Genomic DNA, 12198 nt, shown 5'->3' with positions numbered 1-12198 from the left:
GACAAGCCAATGTGCCTATGTAAATAATGAAGGGGACGCAGGACTGTCCGAATTTCCGGATTATGTGGATTTCCAGATGATAGGAATTTCATTAGATCATTGATATTTATTATTCGTAGCAGTATTATTATTCGTGCCTCCTATATTCAGAGCACACGATTGATGTTTTAGTAGATGTCCTTGTCTGTCCGACTATACGATGTACGGGTATTTTTCATCCCTTCTCTGCTCTTTACAGCTGAAGGACGGTCTTGAGAATTACATCAGTCACTATGAGATCCAGGCTGGACGACTCATCATGTACTTCGACAAGGTCTAAAAAACAAAACCAGAAGAAAAAAACAAAGCTACTTATAGACACAGAGATCAAAATAACGATCCAGTGATCATTAATCACGATGCTTCTAAAAGGATCGACTGATTAATCACATTCTTAAAGGAACACTCCAGACAAAACCGATACTGTGTGTTATGCCTAGTGCAGGGCCTGAAGGGGAGGAGCATAACACAGGGATTCTAAAAAAAAAAACACCAAAGAGGCAATGCCTGTGTCATGCCCCCGCCCCCTCAGGCCCCATCACTTTTGTCTGGAGTCTTCCTTTAATAGCATTATGGGAACTCCCACTAGAGAACCCAGCAGGTTTGGACATGTAACCGTCTTTCCTACTTCTCCGTCACCATGTCCATTCTATATCTCCTTATCATTTTTCCTTGTACTTTAATGTCTCTCTTTTTTGAAGGTCTCCAAAATCAATGACTGTGTATCCTTTGAGGCGGTCCAGACAGTGAAGATCTCTCCCCTGCAGCCCGCATCTGCCATCTTGTATGATTTCTACGAGCCAGGTAATAGAGGTTTGCTATGATGAAAGTCTCGGGTAAGACATCTTTTGAGCACCATTTTACAAGTTATATATAGATATAGTATACAGAAAAAGAGTCACTTTTTAAATGCATTACATTACTAATTCTGAGTTATAGCCTGTATTAAACTCCAGAGCTGCATTCGCTATTGGGCTGGATGTCACTGGAAACAGTCAACAAGCTGAAACCCCAGTTAGTTTTTTCCAACATCAGATTACGTCCTGGTGTATATGCTACTCTTCCAAGAATGGAAATCACAAGTATAAGCGTTGGGCAGACACTGGACAAGCAGGAAATGCTCCAGGAAATGCTCTGTTTCTTGCATAATTGTGAATGCAGCTCTGGAGTATAATACAGGATGTAACTCAGGGTCAGTACAGGATAAGTAATGTAATGTATGTACACAGTGACTCCACCAGCAGAATAGTGAGTGCAGCTCTGGAGTATAATACAGGATTAACTCAGAATCACTACAGGATAAGTAATGTAATGTATGTATACAGTGACCACACCAGCAGAATAGGGAGTACAGCTCTGGAGTATAATACAGGCTGTAACTCAGGATCAGTACAGGATAAGTAATTTATGTATACAGTGACCTCACCAGCAGAATAGTGAGTACAGCTCTGGAGTATAATACATGATGTAACTCAGGATCAGTACAGCATTAGTAATATAATATATGTACACAGTGAACCCACCAGCAGAATAGTGAGTGCAGCTCTGGAGTATAATACAGGATGTAACTCAGGATCAGTACAGCATTAGTAATATAATATATGTACACAGTGACTTCACCAGCAGAATAGTGAGTGCAGCTCTGGAGTATAATACAGGATGTAACTCAGGATCAGTACAGCATTAGTAATATAATATATGTACACAGTGAACCCACCAGCAGAATAGTGAGTGCAGCTCTGGAGTATAATACAGGCTCAGTACAAGATAAGTAATGTAATAAATGTACAAAGTTATTCAACTTTTTATGTATATTTCAGTATTGAAATACTTTAACCACATTTTATGACTATCTCTATGGGCAATAGTTGTTTACTTACATTTGCCAAACAGACTTAAAGGTTCATCGTACATAACCAATGTTTCCTTGCAGAAAATCAATGCAGAGTATTCTACGGGGGTCCAGCTAAATCCAACTTCATAAGCACGCTGTGCTCAGCGGACGTTTGTCAGTGTGCAGAAGGTAAGTGAGCATCTGATTTTCAGCACTTTACTGATAGGCCAATGTACCAAGCTGTGGACTTGTAATGTAAAGACTGGGCAGGAAAGTCTGTGGCTGTCAGACTACGTTGGGAGTTGTACTTTTGCAATAGCTTGAGAGTGACAGGCTGGAGACCATAGCCCTAGAAGATAATGAAATCAGGTGCAACTGAATCTTTGAGAAAGTTGAGCGTCTCAAGCTCCATGCAAATTACATCATGTAAATCAAGCTGTATGACACTTCATGATCAAGCATCACAAGTCCAGAGTCAACCTTAAGTCTTGTTCACACAACGCAGTTTTGTGCATTTTTTTAAAAGGTTGTATAAGATTAGAAAAAACAGTGCCAAGTTTGTCCACAGGTCATGTCTGGTATTGCAGAGCAGCTCCAATGGTATTGCAGTTCTGCCTGTGCTTGTGGAGCTGCATGTTCAGAGTTCAGTGGGTATTCTCTGTGAAGCTGCTCTGTTTCCTCCCCCTCCCTCTCTCTCTTACTGACAAGCTGTGCAAGCTATTTTAGAAGTCTCCTCAGGGATAGGTAACCTACTTTGTGACAATAATACTGACCTGCGCTAGACACAAGTGCCTTTCCAGTGTCCAGGACCAGTTTAGCAAGAACACTCTGAAAATATGGATACACATAGGTCTGCATAGAAATTGTATACTCAAAACGACTGGAGATTTTTAATCAGGAATATTAGCAAAGTTCCTTGATTTTTTTATTGTAGATGCTTTGGAGCAAAAGAAAAAGAATTGTTGTAAATGTGTACATTGTTTTTAAGCCTGGTTTACATACATAGGCTTTGCCCCCAGTCAAACTATATCAGCCTCCAATATGATACCAATATCAGTACCTCGGGGGTTGGTCTGAGTTGGCTGCTTACACACTTATACAGCAAAAATCCAAATGGAATCATACGTGTAATTATAAATGTTAGCGTTATAACGAGACAAGATCATTAACGACTCTCATTAAACAAAAAACAATCAGTTTCGACCAATGGAAATTTGTTCCATTAGAAGTAACAGACTGGGCAATTACAAATCCCATATGATTCCTCCCTTATTATCCTTCTCTAATTTGATCCCATCCTTTTTCATATTTCAATCAAAGCTTAGAGAGACATATAAAAATAATTCTTCCCTATGTGTCTTAGGAGGGTCAGACATTTTCTTCCTCCTTCCTCCCACAAATCTCTGTCTGACTGTAAGGCAACTGGCTGCAGCAGGTGCCCTCCCCCACTGCTCTGTCTGCAATAGGAGACCAACGTCTTTTGTGTTTAATTTTAGTCTCATTTATTAGATGTAAGCCTGTCTGTCACTATTTTTAAAAGTTGTGGCTATTTATTTTGTATTTTACAAACCCTTCCTGGGGGCGGCTATATTGGGGATGCACACTTACTTCCTGTATTGTCTGTATAGTTAGTGTAGCAGTGTGTGTGTACTTTATGACAGTTGCACTGAATGACAGTCAATTAACAGAGAAATGTCATCGATTATTACAGTCTCCAGGAAGTGATGGCGTACACTCCCCCCAGAGACCAGGGGGCGACAGGGGAGCTACATACAGAGCCTTCTCAGTGTATATAGTGTTACTGACCTGCCTAATATAGGCCTCCAGTAGTACAATAGAGGTGTTATTACCTCGCTCACTGTCTAATAATAATGAGATGACTCTGCTCATTCTGTCCTTGTCTATACAGAAAAGCTGTAAATCCTATTCTTATAATAAAAACCTGATTTAAATAAAATTAAATTTTCTGATTATACATTCCCTTTAACAAGTTCAAGATAAAGATTCCTTAATTATTTGTTATTACTAAACAGGTTCGTGTCCCACAAGGCAACGCTCTCTAGAATTGAAAGGAACCAACCGTCGAGAATTTGCCTGTTACAGCCCAAGAGTGGTATTTGGTGAGATGCGTGACTGGGGACAGAGGGTAGAATATGAGGGAAGATCCTGGAAATATTATAATCAGAAGCTGTGAACCAGCCTGGAGCATTTTATTATAGTAGGGAATTGCAATGTAAGCGATTGTCTATTATAATGTAGTTATTAAAAATGGCCCCTGTACATGTAGGAGCGACTCCAGGCAGCCATGTTGGGTTATGATAAATCTCCTCACCTCTCCCCACCTCACTGGCATCAGTGGCAGAACATGGCGGTGTGTATTCTGGGAACGGACGGCCCGTAAAGTCATAACATTTGCCTCTATTTACACCCCTCAGCATTTCCTATGACGCCATTGTATTCGAGAATTGCTTGCGGTGCAATTTCTTAACCTCTTAAGGGCACGGTCAATTTTGGGCCTTCAAGCCGTAGGTTTTCCTTTTTTTATTGCTGCATTACTGAATTCCGAAAGCAAAAACGTTGTATTCTTCCGTCCAAGTAGCTGTTTGATGATTTTTTTTTTTTCGTTACGAGTCCTATTTTTTTAATGTAATTTTTTTTTATTACGCCGTTCACTGTGTGATATAAATAATGCGTTCAATTAATTCTACGTTATAATCCGGCGATGTGTAGTGTCATTTTTTAATACAATTTTTTTTACTTTTGAATTTTTTTCAATAAACTTTATTAAACTTGATTGAATCTATAATACACTGCACAGTGTTAGACTGACGGGTCACTTTTAAGGACCTGTGTTAAGACACGGCAGGCACTCTACAATTGCGTCATGGGGCACCGATCGGGTAACAGAGGGAGCATCCAAAGGGTTAAATGGCCAAGATAGGAGTAATCTTATACAGCCGACACCCGACGACTTACCACCTGTGCCATAGGGGCTTAAAGGGGATGTCTTTTTTTTTTAGAAAACTTATGTTCAAGCACCCTATGCCTTTGGCTGTCAGGGCATGCTGGGAGTTGTAGTTTCCCAACAGTGCAGACCACTGTTGAAGACCAAGGCTCTGTATGTTATTATCACATTAATAAAATCCAACAATTCATATAATCTTTACTCCAAAATACAGGATACCGTGTGAATGTGGTGGACACGAAGGAGCAGGACGCATTTACTGTCTACAAGGTTCAGATTGAGGAAGTCCTGCAGAAAAGTACGTCAATGGCCGCAACTCATGGGCTCAATCAGAGGGATGTGACTGTCATGTAGGCAACGTAGGCACTTGCCCGGGGCACCACAGTTCAGACGGTGCACAATTAATAATAATAATAATATTCTCAGGGACTCATCGGGGAAATATATTAAGAGTGGCATGTCAAATGTCAGTCTTAAACTAATTTATGTTGCTGGAGAATGCGCCAAACATATTATGAGGTGCATACCTCTTAATATATTTGGCGCATCTTTGGCTGTCCGTGCCATATACTGTATATGCAAATCTACGCCTGCTATGAGTAGCTGTAGATTTGTGGCATAACTTGCTCCGGTTTCTGCTGTAAATTAAGATAAATCTGTCGTTCTGGCAGAGGCTCCTCCTCCTTTGGCTAAGCACGTCCCCTTTCTCGACACTTTGAAAGCAGCAAGAAAAGTCACAAATTTTAGTGTAACTATGGCATGCGCCAAAATATGCGGTTTATATTACGCCAGAAAACTGACGTAAACCTGGCTAGTGCAGAGAAGGAGTTAATGATGACATCACTGGTGGGTTAGTGCAGAGAAGGGGTTAATGATGACATCACTGGTGGGCTAGTGTAGATCAGGGGTTAATTATGACATCACTGGTGGTGGGCTAGGGCAGAGGAGTTAATGGTGACATCACTGGTGGGCTAGGGCAGAGAAGGGGTTCGTGATGTCATCATTAACCCCTTCTCCGCACTAGCCCACCAGTGATGTTATCACTAGCCCCTTCTCTGCAATAGCCCACCAGTGATGTCATCATTAACCCTTCTCTGCACTAGCCCACCAGTGATGTCATCATTAACCCTTCTCTGCACTAGCCCACCAGTAATGTCATCATTAACCCCGTCTTTACGCTTCTTCCATGATAAATTATGACCGTGTCTTTTCTGCTGCTGATGTCTTAATTCCCCCTGAACTGATAAATAACTTTGAACCAGTGTTTAGACAGGGGTGAGATATTAGACTACAATAAGCTGACCTGAAACTTAAAATGCCCCTTAAAACCTCATCGACTTTGTTCCTACTCTTCTTTCCCTTTTATCAACCCTTTAGATGCAGATGAGAACATCAGAAAAGGAGACACCAGATACTTCTATCAACGTTCATCCTGCACAATGCGACTTGGGAACAAGGAATATCTGATCATGGGTCAAGATGGACCAACCAAAGATGACGAAGGACGGTGGGTGGTGGTGGCCTCATATTCATTCTAACCATGCAAAAATCCCTGGATGTGTTTCAGAGTTCTTCCCAAGGGCGTATGTACAGTAGAGGCTGCGACAGGGGCCCTTGGAGAGAGGGGGTCCATTGCAGGTTGATTTGTTCCCTGAGTAATGGGTGTTAGAACCTGCACAAGGATGTGGAAAATGTACTCAAGTCATAAAAATGGAATGGAGCACCAGGACCTCCTCCTGTCACAGATGGATCTGAGGGTGGAGGTGTCAAGCAGAAACGTGAAAGGGGTTTAATTTATACCTTTGCTATGAGACCCCAAGTCCTTTATGTATTCCACTGGTTCCTACTCTTGTTATGAAGATTGTCTTATCCTTACAAGCATGAATTTGACTTATCTTCTCTTTATCACTTTTTTCTCCTTCAGAATGAGATACTTATTAGAAAGCAAGTCATGGGTTGAGGAACTAGCTGGAGCCAAAACTTGTAAAGCCACCCGCTACCGGAATGCATGCAACGAAATAAAGGACTTTATGGATGCTTACCGAGAAAATGGTTGTATGGTGTGACCACATGGCGGCATGGTGTGACCACATGGCGGCAGGGTGTGACCACATGGGGGCAAAGTGTGACCACATGGCGACAAGGTGTGACCACATGGCGGCAGGGTGTAACCAACCTTATCATCTCAGTATATGTAGTGTAAATGCTTTTCTATGTATTTTACTTGCTAACACTTATTTCTTCAATAAACTAATAATTAAGTAAATATCTTGTGTGATCAATGAAACCGGAAGGTTCTCCAAGATTGTCCACGTCTTTGTTTTGGGATACAATGTGTGATTCTTCTATAGATACAAGAGAGCAAGATCCTTATACGCTCAGTAAAGTAGACTCCACTCATTATGCTATTCAAGACTAGACCATGTTTATTGAAGCAAAATAACTACGGGTTGTCTTAGAAGCCATGTCCACCTCATGGAGAAGATCCCAGGCCAAATGGCAGCTGGTCCACATCGCCATCACCTGATTTGTTCGTGTAGTTTTTGTAAGTAAAAAACGCAATTGGAACAAAAAGCAGAAGGATCTCAAAAAGGAGGACGATGGACAACACCAACGCCCACACGTGGAGGAGGTACAAGGAGAGACTGTCACTGCATTCAGAAGGGGAAGTTGGTGCTTTAGCAAGACCTGGAAGATAAAAACATAGACTGGATTATAGAGCAGATGAAAGAGAAGACCCTCAACTTCTTATTGTCTTCTCATCGCGTATCAGCTCTACCTGAATTGTCCTGGGCTCGGTATGAGATGTTTTGGGTCTTTGAGGACACTGTGGTCAATGTTGTATTGGTGGCATTACTCGGTCTGATCATGTCAAGGTGGGCTCCTGTTGTGGTGTTAAAGGAACCAGTCATAGCTTCGAGGACTTTGGTGGAGTGTTTGATAGTTGAAGATGGATGTGTTATTTCTCCAGCTGAAGTAATGGTCAGCTGTGAAATGAAACATTCAGGTATGATGTGACTCGAAAACACAACACGGAACGTGACAGTATAACATTCACAACCTATTCAATGGCCCATATCGACGGGAAGACCGGTGCTATAGGTGACCCGTCAAATAATGGGATGCAATGTGTTACACAAGAGTCTACTGCAACTTCACCATCTCTACCCTGGTGGGACCACCTAAGTTCATGATGGGTTGTATCGTTATCATCATCATCAGCTACCAGTCCTGGTGGACTAATACTAAGGTAGAGGACTACATGCAAAGTTGTGCTATGCGTGAAAGTGAAATAAGTTCATGAAGACATCATCCACCAGATGAAGGAGCAGACTGCGGCACTGGCCACCTTCCTTCTATCCTATCAACACTTGTAGCTACAATATAATGGAGAAGACAGTGAAGTAGTGCACAGCTTTTGTCTACGTGGATCAATCATTAACAACACTGACGCTGTCTTATTTTGGACATGAGAAGATCGACCGCACTAGAAAAGACAATTATGAACATGTCCTGGAAAAGTCTGAAGACTCAAACAGAAGACAGGACATTCTGGAGAAACAGACGGCACCTAATAATAATAATAGTGGGATTGACTCCATGATGCAAAGTCCAACCAAATCTACAATTAAAAAAACTTCACTTATGTCCGGTATATACATAAAATATAATCTACTCACAAGATCCTCGTCATCTTCAACTTCCACCTCCAGCTGTCCACAAGATCCATGGAATATGACAAGAACTGGAGACACAAGACAATATATCATTTCATTCAATGAACATAAACCGGGACATTTGGCCAATCGTGGACGTGACACGCTCCTTTCTGATACTCACGGCACAGGATCCAGACTGGCACATTCAGCTTCCCTGCCATTGTATGTAATGGGCTCATGCCAGGGAAGAGGGTTCAACTAACTGGAACACTGGCAGCTTAATCAGTGATGTCATCATGATGTCACTGTGCAGGTTCTTTAACCCCTTAATGACCAGCCTATTTTAGGCCCTAATGACCAAGCTATTTTTTTCAGTTTTTCTATAGTCGCATTCCAAGAGCTAAAACTTTTTTATTTTTTCCGTTGACATAGCTGTATGAGGACTTGTTTTTTGCAGGATTAGTTGTACTTTTTATTGGCACCATTTTGGGGTACATATAATTTTTGATTAACTTTTATTAACTTTTGTTTGGGAGGAATAGAAAAAAAACCTGAAATTCCGCCATTGTTCTATGCGTTTTAAATTGACGCTGTTCCATGTGCGGCGTAAATAACACATTACCTTTATTCTATGGGTCGGTACGATTACGGCGATACCACATATGTAGAGGTTTTTTATGTTTTACGACTTTTGCACAATAAAAATACCTTTGAACTAAAATTATTCGTTTTTGCCTCGTCGCTTTCCAAGAGCCGTCATTTTTCCGCCAATGTAGTGATTTTTTACGCTTGTTTATTTGTGGGACGTGACGTAGTTTTGAATGGTACTGTTTTGGGGTGCATGGGACTTATTGATTAACTTTTATTATGACTTTTTTGGGGGGCAATGGAAAAAAATAGCAATTTCGCCATTGTTTTTTTGCGTTTGTTTTTTACGGTATTCACCTTGCGGTTTAAATTACATATTAACTTTATTGTTTGTCATTACGGTCGCGGCGATACCATATATGTGTACTTTTATTTATTTTTTACACTTTTACAAAATAAAACCACTTTTTATGGAAAAAAATGGTTTTATTTATTTTTTTACTGTCATTTTTATTAATTTTTATTTCACATTTATTACTTATTTTATTAAGTAATAAATTATTTTACTATGTGATCTTTAGATCGCTGCTATAATGCTTTGGTATACTTAGTATACTAGAGCATTATTGCCTGTCAGTGTAAATCTGACAGGCAATCTATTGGGACGGCACGTCCTAATAGGCATATGTCCAGGGGAGACCTGGGGGCTTTTATTAGGCCCCCGGCTGCAATGGCACCCCATCGGAGGCCCACAATTGCATTTGCAGGCCGCTGATGGGTGACAAAGGGAGCACCCGCCTCTGTAAACAAGTTGGTCACTATTGTCGCAGTATTTAACGGGCTAAACGGCCGCGATCCTTGTGGGGGCACTGTGACTAGTTCTTGTGGGGGCACTGTAACTGATCCTTGTGGGGGCACTGTGACTGATCCTTGTGGGGACACTGTAACTGATCCTTGTGGGGACACTGTAACTGATCCTTGTGGGGACACTGTAACTGACCCTTGTGGGGTCACTGTCTGGTGATAGTGTTGGCTACTGTAACTGATCCTTGTGGGGGCACTGTGACTGGTTTTTGTGGGGGCACTGTGTCTGGTAATAGTGTTGGCCACTGTAATTGATCCTTGTGGGGGCACTGTAACTGATCCTTGTGGGGACACTGTAACTGATCCTTGTGGGGGCACTGTGACTGATCCTTGTGGGGACACTGTAACTGATCCTTGTGGGGACACTGTAACTGATCCTTGTGGGGGCACTGTGACTGATCCTTGTGGGGGCACTGTGACTGGTTCTTGTGGGGGCACTGTGACTGGTTCTTGTGGGGGCACTGTGACTGATCCTTGTGGGGGCACTGTGACTGATCCTTGTGGGGGCACTGTGACTGATCCTTGTGGGGGCACTGTGACTGGTTCTTGTGGGGGCACTGTGACTGGTTCTTGTGGGGGGCGCTGTGTCTGGCTATAGTGTTGGCCACTGTAGCTGATCTTTGATGGGGCACTGTGGCTGGTTCATGTGGGGGGCACTGCAGCTGGTTTATGCGGGGACACTGAAGCTTTCACCAGGGTTGCCAACCTGCTTTTATGGTTTTTCCTGGACAAGTTGGCCAAAAAATAACAGACAGTCAAAATGTTTAGGGATGAATTGTAAAAAAACAAATGAAGCCGATCAGTGATAAACGTCCGAGGCTCAGACACTAATATGACGACATCTGCAGCTTCTACCTGTGCAATAATAATCACAATGACCTGCACCCGCTTCTCCCAAATCCAAAATAATCACCGTCACATCGATTTTTATTCCAGACACTGGAGAAATTCATTTACGGATGGTCAGCAGTTGTGGCCCTTGGGGGCCCTGTGGTCATCGCTGCTCTTGGGGCTTTACGACCGTCTCTGATCCTGGTCACGGTTATGAGGGAAAGTCCAGGATCCGTTCTGGGGCCCGCAGGACCATAGTTATGCCCCTGAATTACGCTGTCCTAATAATGTATGAATAAAGGGGTACTCTTATCACAGACAGCCCCTGTAATATGAGGCCGCTCCCCGCTGCAGGGAAAATATAGTTTTACATGGCGGCCATTCAGATGAATGTTCCTCCATGTAATACCAGTACTGCCCACATGTGCCGAACCAAGAGCCACTGCTTATTAGCGGATCTATTTTGGGATCTATTTTGGCTCAAAATTGGGGGGTCCTGAGATGGTGGTGGACCCGCTCTATCATGTCCATATCCCCTATTTCCTTAATCCTATACCATACCTCCCAACTTTCAAGTATCACAATTTTTTTTCTTTTAAGCCACGCCTCTAATCCGACCCAATCCCCACCCATACACACCCAATTAAGCCTACACAGTATCATGCTCCCATAGTGCCTCCCACACAGTATAATACCAAATAGCTGCCCCTACACTGTATAACGCCCTCTAGCTGCCACCATAAAGTATAATGCCCCCATACAGTATATACACAGATGCCCCCATACAGTATAATGCCCATACATTCTCCCATGCAGTATAATGCCCATACAGATGCCCCCATGCAGTATAATGCCCAAACAAATTCCCCCACAGCTGCCCTTAAACAGTATAATACCCCCAAAGCTGCCCCTAGTGCCAGTGCCCTTGTAGATAGTGACACAGTGCCCATGTAGGTAGTGCCACAGTATATTGGCCTCTTGCTGCCACCATAAAATATAATGGCCCCATACAGTATAAGGCCAACACAAATGCACCCATACAGTATAATGCCCACACAGATGCCCCCATGCAGTATAATGCCCAAACAAATTCCCCCATGCAGCATAATGCCCCCATAGCTGCCCCATACTGTAAAATGCCCATACAGATGCCCCCATACAGTATAATGCCCACATAGCTGCCCCATACAGTATAATGCCCCATAACTGCCCCATACAGTATAAAGCCCCATAGCTGCTCCATACAGCTTAAAGCCCCCTACAGCATAATGCCTCATAGCTGCCCCATACAGTATAATGCCCCCCAGCTGCCCTTATACAGTATAATACCCCCAAAGCTGCCCCTAGTGCCAGTGCCGATATATAAAGTGCCAATGCCCTCTTGATAGTGCTACAGTGCCCATGTAGTGCCCCTATAT

The 12198-nt window shown here is 42.6% G+C and overlaps 1 protein-coding gene across 2 annotated transcripts in view; it reads left to right on the top strand.

Moving 5' to 3' along the window:
- LOC142659895 (complement C4-like) overlaps positions 1-7104 on the top strand; it is a 59801-nt gene extending 52697 nt beyond the window's left edge. For both annotated transcript variants that reach the window (XM_075836443.1, XM_075836444.1), the window contains 7 exons: positions 239-313; positions 741-843; positions 1973-2062; positions 3907-3993; positions 5053-5136; positions 6216-6345; positions 6763-7104. In XM_075836443.1, coding sequence (XP_075692558.1) covers positions 239-313; positions 741-843; positions 1973-2062; positions 3907-3993; positions 5053-5136; positions 6216-6345; positions 6763-6904 — 711 coding nt within the window. In that variant the 3' untranslated portion in view covers positions 6905-7104. The remainder of the gene's footprint in view (positions 1-238; positions 314-740; positions 844-1972; positions 2063-3906; positions 3994-5052; positions 5137-6215; positions 6346-6762) is intronic.
- Positions 7105-12198: the final 5094 nt, after the last annotated feature.

The sequence above is a fragment of the Rhinoderma darwinii genome, chromosome 8, assembly GCF_050947455.1.
Source record: "Rhinoderma darwinii isolate aRhiDar2 chromosome 8, aRhiDar2.hap1, whole genome shotgun sequence".
NCBI lineage: Eukaryota > Metazoa > Chordata > Amphibia > Anura > Rhinodermatidae > Rhinoderma > Rhinoderma darwinii.
This window is presented reverse-complemented; position numbering and strand designations above follow the sequence as displayed.